This window comes from Homalodisca vitripennis, chromosome 2 (genome assembly GCF_021130785.1).
Source record: "Homalodisca vitripennis isolate AUS2020 chromosome 2, UT_GWSS_2.1, whole genome shotgun sequence".
Lineage (NCBI taxonomy): Eukaryota > Metazoa > Arthropoda > Insecta > Hemiptera > Cicadellidae > Homalodisca > Homalodisca vitripennis.
The window spans coordinates 80,612,910-80,627,627 of record NC_060208.1 but is presented as its reverse complement, the minus strand read 5'-3'; the positions used below and the strand labels follow the sequence as shown (position 1 = coordinate 80,627,627).

Genomic DNA, 14,718 nt, shown 5'->3' with positions numbered 1-14,718 from the left:
TCAGTCACTATTCACATCCCAAAGTTGCTTTTTTATATGTTCAAAATAGCGGTTATCTTAAAGTTTTTAGATGCTTTCTTTAAAAAATGGATAATTGTGTTGTACATGCAGTAAAGTACCATAACCATCAAATATTTTATTTTACCAACAAATATGAATTATTTTAAATTTATTCACAACTAATCCGATACAAAACATGAATCCAAGACTAAGCAATCTAAAGAATAATAGTGGGGGTTGAAAATAAGTTATAGCTTTCAGAATGAAAATACTTTTTTAAGGAAATTTTATTAAAAACAAGAACTGCGATTACAGAATAGGAATTGGTTAATCAGTATTAAGAACTAGTGTAGGCCTCATTATTAAATTTTCTGACATACAGAAATAAGGGAAATGTTTGTGCCAAATGAATTAATTACATGGACATATTTTTTATTTTGTTCATGGTTCACTTTCTGTCAATTGTTTGGTGCAAAAATTATAATACATTCTCAATTATCCTCAGAGTTGACCAGGGTTAATGGTATTGATAGTAGATGAAGTTTGACAACCAAAAACAACAATAGTGGATTATGGCTATTTATATTGACCAACAGTTTGTTTTATCATTTCTGATTACTTTTTCTATCTTACAATAGTTATAAAACTAGTAAATAGCTTTAATATTTCCTAGGTATTAATTTAAAACAAACATTTCAATAATATAGGTTTTTTATTTTTGTGAGGCCTTTCGTACTCAATGAGATCAGGCTTCACAAAAATAAAAAACATATATTATTGGAGTGTTTGTTTTAAATTAATATATAATTTCCAATAAGAAAAGAGCTTCAAGAATGTATTTCCTATGTATTTAAAAAACTTATTTCAGTCTATTTAATATTTTTCTATTTGCATTATTTTTATTGTGGGAACCACAGATAGTCTGTGAAGTAAAAAACTGCTTGTAGGTAATCGAGAATGCACTGCAATGTGAATCATGAAATGTTAAAAGGGCATTAGTCAGTTTTGTATAACTTTTGGGGAAAGGAAAAAATTGTGTATAATACAGAAAAATAGGAATAATATTTCAAACTGACATTAAAAGCAAAGTATAGATGGAATGCAACACTTTTACGTGGGTAAATTTTCGGATACCTCATGAATGCTAAAAATGTAATTTTTTCTGACCATCCTCTTCATCAGAGTAAAATTTCAGTCATAGGGCAAGTAACTAGATGCCTCCTGACTGGAAAACACATTAACTGTTAGTTGTCGAAGATAAAAGAGGTCTTGTACTGGAATTTTTGGAAGAGACATTCTGCATGAAATTAAAAGCTATGGAAAGGACAGAGGCTTCATGTTTTAATGCTTCATAAAATTTATGACATCGTTTGTGAACCATGGACTCTGCTCTTTTAGCAGCTTCATTGAGATGTGGAGATTTAATTTTCAAATTAAGCTATTCGCATGTGTCTACTTGTGGGGTTAAGAATGACCAAATCTTAAAGAAAACTTCTCTTTAAAGAAAATATGGTAAAATGTGTAGCTAACCTTATTGTTGGGGTTTTTATCTATGTAAAGATTGTGCTTTATTGACGTGACAACGTCTTATAATTCGATGGAGCCGGCTGCTATACAATAATACATTTACATGTTTTCGTCAATTTTGAAGTGCAGTGAAAAGTGAATGTGGTGTCAATTGTTTATAGCAACGATAATTACGGCGATAAAGGTAGTGATTCTTTCAATATGAAATATATGTTCAGTGATATATTGTCGAATATTCGTGCTTTCATCATTAAAATAAATAGCATCGGTCCGCTAGTGCAGCGACTGTAGGTTATGCTATAATTGACAAAACTATAACAATAACTTAACAAAACTATTTCACGATGAGTACAAAATTAAATGGCTTTACTATTCGATCAAAATAATTACCGAGCATAGCTATGATTTCAAAAAATTAAAACATAAATGTTAAATCTTCCACATATTATAACAACGTGACTGAAATGACAGGTTGGACCAGCCAGCTGTCAAAATGAACAAATTTCCCTTATATCAAACACATTGAGGCGGGCTTTTTAAAAGCTAGAGTTACAAAAATTTTAATGATGTTTCCAAATTTTAAATTTAAATTTTAAGATTTTTTTTGGTTTAAGTCAGCTCTCAAATAACATACGTTTTTTGGCCTGTATCGTAGAATTCTTTCACTGGAAACAATCTAATTTGTTTCCTCATGAGCGCTTTTGTTTCTTGAGAATGAGTAAAGCTTACATTCTTAAACCATTTTTCTTCAGGTGTTTTCCCACTTTGTTCCCTGATACATCTAACTCTTTTGGTAGTGACACCAAAAGCATGAAGGACATCCTACATATATACTTTTTACGCTCACTTCCAATCATAAAATGATACTGGTTAAACAGCACTGTTTTTTCTTGGTGTTTCAGTTCGAGGCCTTCTAGTTTTACATTTTCAACATCAATAAAACCTTGAAGATAAATATCGTGTTCGTTTTTGGTCTTCAAGTCGTGGAACTTAGCAAATACATCATGGATATTATCTTCTCCAACACTCTCCAAACATGTACTTTTCACCTGAAAAAAGGCAGGTGGGCTAATTAATTTTGATGTAATGATACAAAAAGACCATGTTGCCAATATTATTTTCGAACCGCTAGTCGAGTTAGCTACTTATTTTGAGATTATGTTACAAATAACATTCCTCAGAACAATCTTAAATGATTCATAAACTAAAAACCGCATTAGTATAGTAGAATAAAGTATTTTTAAACCCACTGCATTGAAATAACTAATAAGGGCCCTCAATCGAATAAGGGTATTTTTTTTGGGCACTTGGTTTCTCTTATTGTTTTCACAGGTCTTTACTTTTAAAATCACTTCTTTTGTTTTATTTCGGTTCTATTCACTTGCATCTTTATACCTCCTTTTATAAGGATTGTTTGGTGCACATTGTTCATGTTTTTAACTTTCACTCATAACTAAAATAGTTTTAGTTAAACAAAAACTAAGAGAACTAAGTCTTAAATGCACACGGCTTAAACATAACCTAAACATAGACGGTTAGTGAAGTGAATGACAGTTTGAGATGAAGGAAGCAGCCAGCTGTTTTACATAGAGTAGTTTGGTAAAAGAGCATGAGTCAATGACTGATGCCCTTTCAACAAAATATGCAATTTTTAAATCAAATTAAAGCATACTTCTGACTGGTCTTTTCACAGCACCAAAATATGCGTCTTGTAATGTAGTGTTTAAAATTGCCAAAAAGTGAATTTAGTGTAGGACATGACTGATGCCTTTTTAATGTTACACGATTTTTGTATGAATGCTGTTTTGCATCAAATTCTAGGCCGTCACCATAATATAAATATGTGTATTACTTAAATTGGTCTGTTTTCAATTTAATACATACAATGTCATCTTCTTCTTTATCTCAGAGTGGAAAACTTAGAGCTAGAGAAAATGGCAATATTGGGAAGTTTTTTGTTCGGATCTATTATATGCATGTGGAACATTTGAATGTGCTGTAGGTGAGAAAAGGGGTCTAAAAGTAACAAAGGACAGACAGGACTAAACCAATTAGTGCCATTCTTGTTTAATTGGGAAATACAACAGTTGAAGTTCGACAATGCACTTGTAGTCAGTTTAATTTAGCGTGGTAGTTGTAATATTGTCAACATTGGCAGTTGACAATATTTTGTTGTCACAGTGAATGTTGAAGAAGAAGTCATCAACATAAGGACAACAAATGAAAAATAAATGTTTCTTAACACTCTTTCTTTAGGTGACAATCCAATTTCAGTTACAAAATAAGGTAATTAGGAATATAAATAATCAATTCCAATGTTTATGAGATTTATAACTGAACTCTTTCTGAAACCGTCTGATTTTTTGCAATTCTTAGTGCACATAACTGCTTCTACTTTGAATACAATGTGAATAATGGAATGTCTTCGATTTTTTAGTCACTACTCCACTAGTGCAATTGTGACTACCTTATTTATTTCTACAAGGTAATTCTTATTGTCCTTAAAAAATCCTAGAGATGGCGCTCGTAGGATTAAAAAAATGTTGTTTGTTAGCAGCATTATTGACTAGACAGCTGTCAAATTTTCAGCTTGATCCATCGCATAGTTTCGTTGCTATTGATGATTGAAGTGGACAACAATTTTGTTTGTTTATAATAATGGAAAAAAGTGAGTTTCGAGTGGTAATAAAAAATTTTGTATAGAGCTGAAAGGAGATTACGTTAAAAATAAACAAAAATTTTGTTGAAGAAACTGGTTTTTAATCTTTTCCTAAGGACTTGTTGAACAACCCTCGTAATACGGTTGTAGTTTTACACTGAACAGCTCAGTACTTCCAGAGTATTCATGGACAAAATTGCTTTCAGGTTACGCTTTTAAGAGAAGAGCTTCCGGATGGAGATGTTTATATAATGGAAAACAACAATTGGAGCAATGTTGCCAACGTCAAGAAGCCCATAAAATATCATATTTTTGAAGCCATGATTACAACCTCAATCTGTTCAGTGTTTAATCAGGCAGGTAAGTCCTAAATTGTTGTTCATAATATTTGTTATGTCAATTATATTTCATAATAAATTGACAATTTTACAGATTTCACTCAAAAGATTAAATCAGTACACATTAATATGTGTTACAATTAGCAGATAGTGTCATCCAGACACAATTTGCCTGCTATAGTACAGCATCATGTGGGTACACAAAACTTGGTTATTGTTTGTAAATAATTTGACTTACATGTGTAGACCCAGAAATAAGCAAGCTAAATAGTAATTAACTTACGTAAAAATTACTAAAAAGCTCTATTAGCTAGTTTGTGGTTAACATTCAAACTCAAGTATCTATACTTTTTGGTCCAAGAGTAGCCAGGCACTTTCCAACTATACAGTTCGTCGGCCGGCAGCGTGTTGTGGTGCCTAATAATATTTTTATATTTTTTCTTATAGTATCTTTTAACGCTGTAAACTGATTTTTTGAAATGTGATATTTTTGCATTTAGTCGTTCCTTCCCGTTTGCGTCACAATTTTGTGAGAGCTGTTTTAAACAGCCTTGTATCTCGCAAAATGGGTCAAATGCAATCGCAGCTTAAACCCTGGATACCAGTTCTCAAAATGTGATTTCGCTATTGTAAGAGATAATGAAAGCAAATATCTATAATCCTGTTATATACTTTCAGTAAATACATTTTAAGAAAGAAATGTAACAGTTAATATGTAACTGCCATATTAAAAGTTCAGTTATAATAAATGGCATTATTTAATTGCAAAAATTGATGTTGCGACTTGTTAAAAGACTATTTTTTCAGATTCTAAAAACAAACCGAGGCATGAGATGGATAATCGAGTGTACTTCTTGCGTCCATTCACTCCGTCTCGACTTTTCCGCAAGGTGGTAGGTTCAGAACGTGTGAGTGCACAAGATGTGGTAAAGGACATGATAGACGGCATACCAGATGTGCGACACCAACCTATCACCTTCACCCCGGACTCGGTAGAACAGTATCTGCTGGTCAATGGTTCCCTCAGAGACACCATGAGTCAGGCACTCCTGCTCGTCATCAGTTTCACTGAGCTCATCCTGCTACAGAATCCAGAAGCACTCAGTATCATTGGGAAAACGGTCAATGCCAAGAAGCGGTAGCTGGTGAATCTATTAAATAGTGGACAATAATTTTACTGTTTATGTACATTAGTTTATGTATAAATAAGTGCATATCAAATGAGTGTATTTTATTCCTGTAAAATATTGCTATTTTTCATTTCAGATTCAGTGATGAAAACACATTTCTCTTTAACAGTTAGCAGACTAAATTATCCAGGAGTTATCTCTGATTATATAACACATGACACAACAAGTAAAATATAAGCAGATTTACTTTGCACTGTTAAAAGCGAAATCGATCTAAATGAGATGGGAGGATCATGCCTATGTGTAGATTAAAAACACAAAAACACATCATCTTCAGACTGAAAGTTAGTGGAGGTGCATATTCGATGTAATAAGCAATTGCAGACAAGAATTTTGAAGTTGTAAAGCAGGGCTTTTAAAAAAGGATGGAAATTATTCATTGACACTCTTTAAAAGAGTAAAATGAACTAAGGAATCCTTATTTACCCCTTTTTAACCTCCCCTTAGATCACTTAGACACATGAGATTGCAGAATAAACTGAAAGGAAATTTGTACAGGAAATAGGGGGAGATGTTTGTGAAGAGGTTTTGAAACAAGGAGGTTAGATTATGAGGAAATCTTTGTATTGGTAGACACATATCATTGCAAATCTTGGAAATGCCTGAAGAAACATCGTCAGTAAAAAAGAGCATGCAGAAGGAACCAGAAAGCAGACTAGACACGGCCGACAGTTGACAGTATCTCTGAAAATAAGTATTGCAGTACTTATCTCCCAAGGCTGTCTGCAGATATAGGTCTTCCAAAATAAAAGAGGTGATGTTACCGAACATCAGCAATATTTTTAGCAGCTCTTTGTAAATTTTTGACCACTTTGGATGCATTTGAGAATGCAGTATTACCTCAGAGAAAGAGAATCTAAGTGTTATTACCATTCAAATTACAAAAACGGTCTTCATTGCTGGAAAGAGGTGTTAATCACTTGGTGCTAGATCTGGGTTGAATGGGGGATGATCGAACACTCCCATCTATAATCATCCGAGCAGACAGTATAATTTTTGTGAAGAAACAAAAGTTTAGAGCTCAGTTTCCCAATGCTTGTTTTATATCATATACCGTAGTTTCTGCAGTTTTTCACAATACCTTTCTGCACTGATTGTCAAGCCCGACTCAAGGAAATCAACCACATCCATCACACTCCCATTGTTCCAGAAAACAGTTGCCATGATCTTTCTGGCTGACATATCATGATCTTTCTGTAAAATTTGTTGGTTTTGTGAAAGACTTGTGTGACCCCATTCCATAGACTATTCATTATTAATATGCTTCACTGTGTTTCATATGGTCTAGACATTTATGGGTCTGCTTAGACTTGAATATTTACTAAGGGAACAGAAATTATATCTGCAGAAAGTATAGGTCTAAAAGTTTCTGGGTATACACTTTACAAGAGATCCACATGTTTATTCTTACTTGGATTTGTGTCAGTCCAAATTTAGATTAAATTACAGGAATAAAAAAAAGTTTCAGAAGACTGAATATTTCTGTGACGAATTTGAAACATTTACCCAAAACATAAAATGGATGAAAGTTGTGTCTGTAGCATTGATTACTCACATTATTTGGCTTATAAGAATTATTTTTTTCATATGGTTGGTTATCAGGTTGATTCTTGTGTCTTCTGTCTGATTCAAAGGATTTCATCTTATAGATTTATATTGATTGGATGGCCAGTCTGGTGTCGAGAGAGTTCACTTATTTTATTAAAATTATTTAGCCACTAAAATCTTGAGAGCAGGGTTCTTCCATATTGAATGGTACATAGTGTAGTTCAATGTAATAGGAATTGAGTGAAACTTAAAAAAATTCAAGAACAACTTTGTAAAAAAAATATTGATATCAACAATTTTTATACAATAGCTATTTTAAATTTATTTAATATAGTGGTAAACTATAATTATAATTTGCTTTGAATTTTTATGGAGAAGAAATTTCATAGCTACCCTTGGGCTTTTATCTGGTTTATTCCCTAAATCATTGTTTTTGGTATGTTCCTAAATGCTTTGTAGTGCTTGCTGGGCAATTTCTGGAACCCTGTTGGCTATTTGTTACCTAATGTACAACCACAACTCTGGTTTAAAGTAGCCAACAACATTAGGCAAATATAGTACTTTGGTGAGGAAGACTTGTGTTAAAACGCACAGGATACTCTGAAACACACACACACACACACACACACACACACACACACACACACACACACACACACACACACACACACACACACACACTGTGTAAGCGGGAATATGTTATGAACTGAAATATTTAAACGAAAGGCTGTTTTGTTCTAAAATGGTCAAATTTAATTTGGTGAATCATAAAATGTGTGTTATAAGTGAAGGAAAAACTAAATGCAGGAAACATTATAACATGATCCTACTTTCGTGTATATGGATGATGAACACGTTATAAGTTAGTTTTATCTCTTCAGTAAAAATTGCAGTAAAAAAGGTCCAGATTTTTAAAGTGGCAGACAATCCAGTGAAGCTATACTTGTAAGATGCTAATCTTGCTCCCTGTTATGCTTGAAAACTTATAGGCTAAGCTAAGTTCCAGCTTCTCAGTTTTCTCTCATGTATTACAAAGTCAAAACATTCTATATTTACAGATATTTTAGATTTATAGAATTGTAACAGTGTTAATATTTATTTAAAAAGAAATTTAACAACTAATGGCAAGAGGGAAAATAATGTACACAAGACATTGCATTTCACAAGAGTTGACTGTTTATTGTAACAACAGAAGATAACAATGTATGGAAGATGTCTTAAAATGGTCTCGTCTGAAAAGTAAAAAAATTAACAAATCGACATAAAACTAATTGTTAGAAGCCATTAAGTTACATTGGTGTTTATAGCACTGCATTACCTGTGAACTAAAACTACTAGTGATGTCTAAATGTTGCTTAATTTGAGTATTATTTGTACAAATAAACACCTAACTGAGTAAATGTGACTCAGAGCTGGCTCTTACAGGAGATCTTACTCCTCATAGGTCGTTGTCATATTTCGGCCTTAGAAATGGTTTGATTGATAATTAAAACTTTATTATGTTCATATTCAAAATCTAAAAAAAGTAAAATTTATAACTGAGTTGAATAAAGGGGAGAAAACAATTTTGGTAGTTTCAATTTTAAACTAAAGAAACATGTACACATTAATATTAATGATTATTCAATTAGTTTGTATGGCAGAGAGAGATTTCTTTAATAGATTCTTTCTTCTTTAGATATTACACTTCGTAATTCTCAATAGATTAGTCGTAAATTTATTTTGAATCATAAAAATGTTTATATTCCATCTGATTAGAAAGCTTTGTTGAATTCACAAATCAGAGACGTATTACTTGATTTGTTGTCCAGTTTACAAACTACTTGTGTTACTAGATTCATGAAATAATAGCATCCAAATAGATAAAACTATGTGAATTGGCAGCTTATGTTCCAATTATAACATTTTACCTAATTGGAAATTTTTAAAATTTGCCTAACACTTACGTTTTTTATGTGTGGACATAGTTCCACTCAAATTTAAAGAGCCAGCTTTGAACTCTTGCCATCAAACAACGCACTGATGAATAGGAACTTAACAAAATGGTAACCAACAGAAATTCGTTTGTTTATTACACTTAGATAATCGTAATCGCCACAGCCGCAGCCGTGTGGCAGAATGAGCAAGATCTTGTTGGAGGGATATAAACATTAAGCTACTCTGTGTCCGCCAGCTTCCCCCACCTGCCTCGCAATAGGGAACAGCTGATTGTCGTTTTGAAGAGAAATCAAATGTTATAGCAAAAAAGAGTAGTAATAAAACAATTTGTTTTCTTGCGTTCTTTCCATTTTTACTCATTTATTGTTTAATCAAAGAGAAATTACAATACAGTGGAACCTTAATAGCTCAAACCTCAACAAACTAATTTATTTGACAAATAAAGTTTTATGAATCACCAATAATAACTATTTGTAAACAGGTCAGTTCTTCTGTCATTGGCTCTTATTCCTCTTCATATCCCCAATTTTATACTAGCATTTCCTGTTTTCTGCTTTGTTGAGTGAGTCTGATGCTGGTACTTAAGATGTATGCATTCATTGACACTCTTGCTGGTTTTAGAGGGATTTTTGGAGATTAGTCTGAACATTGCAATGTTTTATCAATTTTCAACTTAGTTGATAAAAAATGTCATCAAAAGTATCACAGTTTTCGAGGCTAGGCTGTTAGAATAAAAAAAAAATCATGTTGATTCATCCAGTTGATCTAAACTATTAACACAAATCTTGAAGGAATATGGTGTGATTCTAGCCGATATCACCATCAGCACTCAAAATAGCACTGTCTTAAGTCTTACATACTGTAGGACCACATTTCAACCTCAAGTCCTCTAGTACTAACAATTTAAATATTTACTTAATTTATTATTACTTAGACTTTTACAGGCAGAACATGAGAAAGGATCGTGTGCAATAACTGTGTATACATCTTGTGACAAGTTATTAACCACAATTTCCTCAATGTTGCCATGCTAACTACCCAATTATATGACAGTTTTGGATAAATAAAAGTAGAATATTAGTTCTCAACTACCGTTTGGGTGTAAATATGAATTCATGTAGGACTTGCATATTTTTGATACTTTTTCTGGAATGTCAGATTTAAATGGCTTAATATATAATGTAAAAAGCACTTCTGCAAGATGTATTTGTTGTTGATAGCAACAAAAAATTAAATAAGTCCAAATATAATTATCTCAGGGAAAACTAAATTTTGTAATCCCAGTTTCTTAGCACACCACTAGCATTAGGCGACTGTCAGGCGTTGTAGTATCTAGAGAGCATCCACTGCAAACAATGCGTTAATGCACAATCCTTATTCTAAAAATTTTAACAAGATGATTTCTAAGTTTAATTTAGGAAATAAAACATTTATTCAGATTCAAGACTAGAAATTTCAGAAAATTTCAGTAACATTTTATTTTAATTCTCAATATCAAAAACTTCACTCCTTCCTATAACTATTTTGAGGTTCGTGTTATCAATGTTCCACTATAGTAAATCAAATTGATGATTGATTCACAACAAAAGTTGACTGGGTAGTACAAATTTGTAAATGAGGTTGTAATGAGGGAGCTGAGCGAACAGATCTATCGGAAGCTACATATGAACACAACATACCATCAAGTAGACAAGTACACTCAGGTTGGAACATTCAAACAGGAGCCTGACTTTGTCACATGTTCTTGTAAAACTGAACAACTTTCATTGTTAATGAATTTGTGGCTCTTTTCTTGTGTTGTCATTTTATCTTTAGAGAAAGACATACATCTGTCTTATCAAGGGCTGTAACCGATTTGAGAAATACATAATTGTAGAAAGTTGCAAGACAAAACATAATGTGCTGAAAGCCCAAATCTATGTCGGTATGAACACAACATTAAAATTACACAATAACTGAAAACTGACAGGAATGTTTGAATGTTGGGCCAAAGCACATTGAGTTTTCAACTGTAAAAATGTGACAAAGGTTCCAAATTCTACTCAGATGACACATTTTCACCCACAAATTCATGGTCAACATGATGAGCATTGAAATTGACTTTGTTTCGTTCCTCGTGCGTGTTTTTGCTCACGTTCAATTACAATTCTCCTAGAAGTATTTACTTACCTAGCCTACATTCAGCATTGTACATACAAGCAATATAAAATTAACGATCACTTTACACAAATGCTCTTAGATAAGAAAGCCTTCTTAAGATAACACTGAATGAAAAAAATGTTGTAATATTTTCATATTAGTGCTAGAAAGTTAGGATGTGTTCAACAACTACAGTAATTGCAAAACAATAATGAAACACAATATAAACAACCTATTCCTAATTTAATAGATTTCCAATGCTATTACTTTTTAATACTGAATATTTTGTTATTTCCTGGTTTTTAAATGTGATGTGATTAATTTTGATAGAATGTTCATGTTGATTAATTCACTTATTGACATTAGTATACTGAATGCTGATTATGGATCTACACTAGAGATGCGATTATCCGAAATGTGATTATCCGAAGTTTGCGGATATCTGGAGAACATTATGAGAGTTAAATCTTCTTTCATAATCCAGTCGTTACTAATATAAATCCATTTTTTTAAACAGAAAATTACTAAACTCAGCTTTCATGTATTGTTTTATACATTACTACAGCATAAAAATTAACTGTTTGACTAACAAAATTCTGTTTGTGAGTGTTACAGTTGTAAACAAGTCATAAATGACTAAATGACTGGTGCTAGAAGCCAAATTGTGTTGTTGGCCGTTTCCGTGTATGCACCAAAATAGTGTTATGTTCTAACCAAGAAATGTGTTATATTTTAAAATTAGTTACATAAAAGTTAGACTTAGTATTGTATATAATACTAGGAGTTGCCTGTGGATTTGTACACAATTTTCAAAATCGAGGGGTGTAGACTTCTTAGTCAAAGCGTTTATGATGTAATATGATGTAGCCCTATATACGATATGATGTTTTTCAAATAAAACTAGGCACAGATCTATTAATTTTAATTTAGTGTCCATGGTTAAGAGATTCAATAGGTAATATAATGTTTATAGGTTCTTATTTCAGGTATTGCACGTGTAAGATCATGCATTACTAGTTCGAATAGATGACATTTCTGACCCTACGGTTGAGTTTGCCTTCCCTGATCAAAAAAGTATATACAGTGTAACCTCGTTAAGTCGGATTAACTAGGACTGAAGCTGATACAACATATAAAAAAATCTGGATTAAACAGAGAATGTTAAAAATAAAGAATAACATGTAAAAACAATACAGTATTTTTTATTGTAGAAAAACACTTAAAATACATATCAAAATAAAGTATAATATAGTTGAATTTTTCTGAAAGAATTTTATCAATTTGAGTTGCGGCAGTTTTTGAATGCTGTTTCCTTGCCGTGTGGTTATGCATTCTTTTCAACATAAGAAGCTTGCAGTTGTTATCTTTTATTGTTGCTTGATATAAACCATTAACTCGCCAAAATAAGATGCTGCTTCTCCATGGCTTATAACTGTGATATTTTCAGTGTTACCTTCATCAGTAACACTGAAAGCTGCTGCTGTGTTATTGGCATCTTTATCGTAACAAGTCGCATTACGTGTACTTAGGTCATCAGTAAGAATACAATAGCTACCGTCATTGTCCCAACCAACTTTCAATATCTAATGTCAACGTCTGAGTATCCACTGACGTTTTTAAACATCCCTAATAACTCCTGAGGTTGCACTTTGTTATCAGTTAGTCTCCCCATGACTTCAATTTGGTTCTCTGGAAAGTCACACACATTACGTTATAGTTTCTTCCATGACTTTATGAGTGTGCTTCTGCCAACTAGTTCCCATGACTTGGAGACCATGTACAAAACTGTTTTCACATTAATTGATATTAGAATGTCCACCAAACCCTGTTCTTCCCCTTCAATTAGCTGTATCGCCTGTAGACATGCTTGATGGTTTCTAAAACACCTTGGTCTCTTGGCTGAATCAGCGCAGTTACATTAGGCGTTAAATGTTTAACCATGATGTCCCCTGTGATAGGCAAACCATGCTCCACCAGGAACATAAACACTCAAAGCACCAGACTTTAAAAATCATGCTTGCCATCCACACACTCTTTTGGGATAAATATATTACTGGTAATGACTCATGATTTACATTCTTTAATGTTCTGGGGTTTTTGATTTTCCTATTAAAATTTGCGGAAATTTATGGTTGGCTGACGCATTGCTACAAGCCATTATGGTAAGGCGATATTTGCTTTTTATTAAGACCTTTGTTAACTCGCCAGTCTCGCCAGCATTACAAATTTGATCTGCTGATAAATTCTCTTTTTTTACAAAATCTCCAAACTCTTTCTCGAATTTTACCGGCCAATTCAACATTGCCAGACAAGCTTTCACCATTTACAGTAAACTGGTGAATATCATGGTGTTTTCCCACCTTTCAAGCCAGTCTTGACTGGCAGTAAAATTTGGATCACCGTCTGGTAAATGCTTATTCAAACTAAGGGCCTTTTGCTGTACAATGGAACTTCATAATGATAACCCCGTTCCCTTTCTGCACAAAACCATATGAACAGTGCTTGTGATTAATTTTTAGCTTTCTTTGCTTTGCGTAGATTATCCAAACTGTCTTTAGACATCATTTTCAAACAAAACTCTTCAAAGCTTTTCTCATTTTTCTTCCATTCTGGGATCGTAGAAGTTTCAACTTCATAATCAGCTGCAATTAATTATGATGGCTCACCTTTATTGATTCGTCTTAAAGCTACAAGCCTTTTTCCATTGTTACAACATTTTTGCGTTTTGTTGCCACTGTTTAAAAACAGAAATTAACTAGAAAACAACTGAACATACATAACAGAGAAAAGAAAAGCTACTCGCGTTATAAATGAACTCACGCGCAAACTAAATTGACACAATATTTCAGTGGAAAGAATTGGGACACGAACACCGCAGTGAGTGGTGGCCTGAACTGAGCAGGTACGTTATTACTTCCTATTCCGATATGCATCTGGCTGGCTCATCGATTTATACAAACAGTCTACTGATAAACAAATACCATTCAACGCTCGGCTGTCTGGGTGGACAACAAGAAGCTGATCAGGGTTACCCGGAGATCCAACAAAGGGGTCCGACTTATTGAGGTTGCACTGTACATATAAAGGTCTCAGTAGACTACTTTAATCAACTTCTGGCCATTTACGTTCACTTTAAGTCTGAGATATTTTCAGTGACATAGTTGAGTCGGATGAACAAAATATATACAAACAGAAACCTACTTCGGTCAAAAAGTGTTGACTTCCGGTCTTAGATATCTCCGGTGCCATAAGTTGAGTTTACTTTGTTCTGCCGATTCAGAAAATATATTTACAGTTACCCACGGTTTCGCACACAATTTGTTAGGCTTTGCATGTGTATGAGCACTTCTGGTTCAAGTGAATTATATTTCCAACACCC

At 33.1% G+C, this 14,718-nt stretch overlaps 1 protein-coding gene across 1 annotated transcript in view; it reads left to right on the top strand.

The window, feature by feature from the left end:
* The window catches only part of LOC124354248, a 44,085-nt gene extending 38,340 nt beyond the window's left edge, over nt 1-5,745 (top strand). Inside the window, exons 5-6 of the mRNA XM_046804561.1 lie at nt 4,393-4,546; nt 5,332-5,745. Coding sequence (XP_046660517.1) covers nt 4,393-4,546; nt 5,332-5,666 — 489 coding nt within the window. The 3' untranslated portion in view covers nt 5,667-5,745. The remainder of the gene's footprint in view (nt 1-4,392; nt 4,547-5,331) is intronic.
* Nucleotides 5,746-14,718: the final 8,973 nt, after the last annotated feature.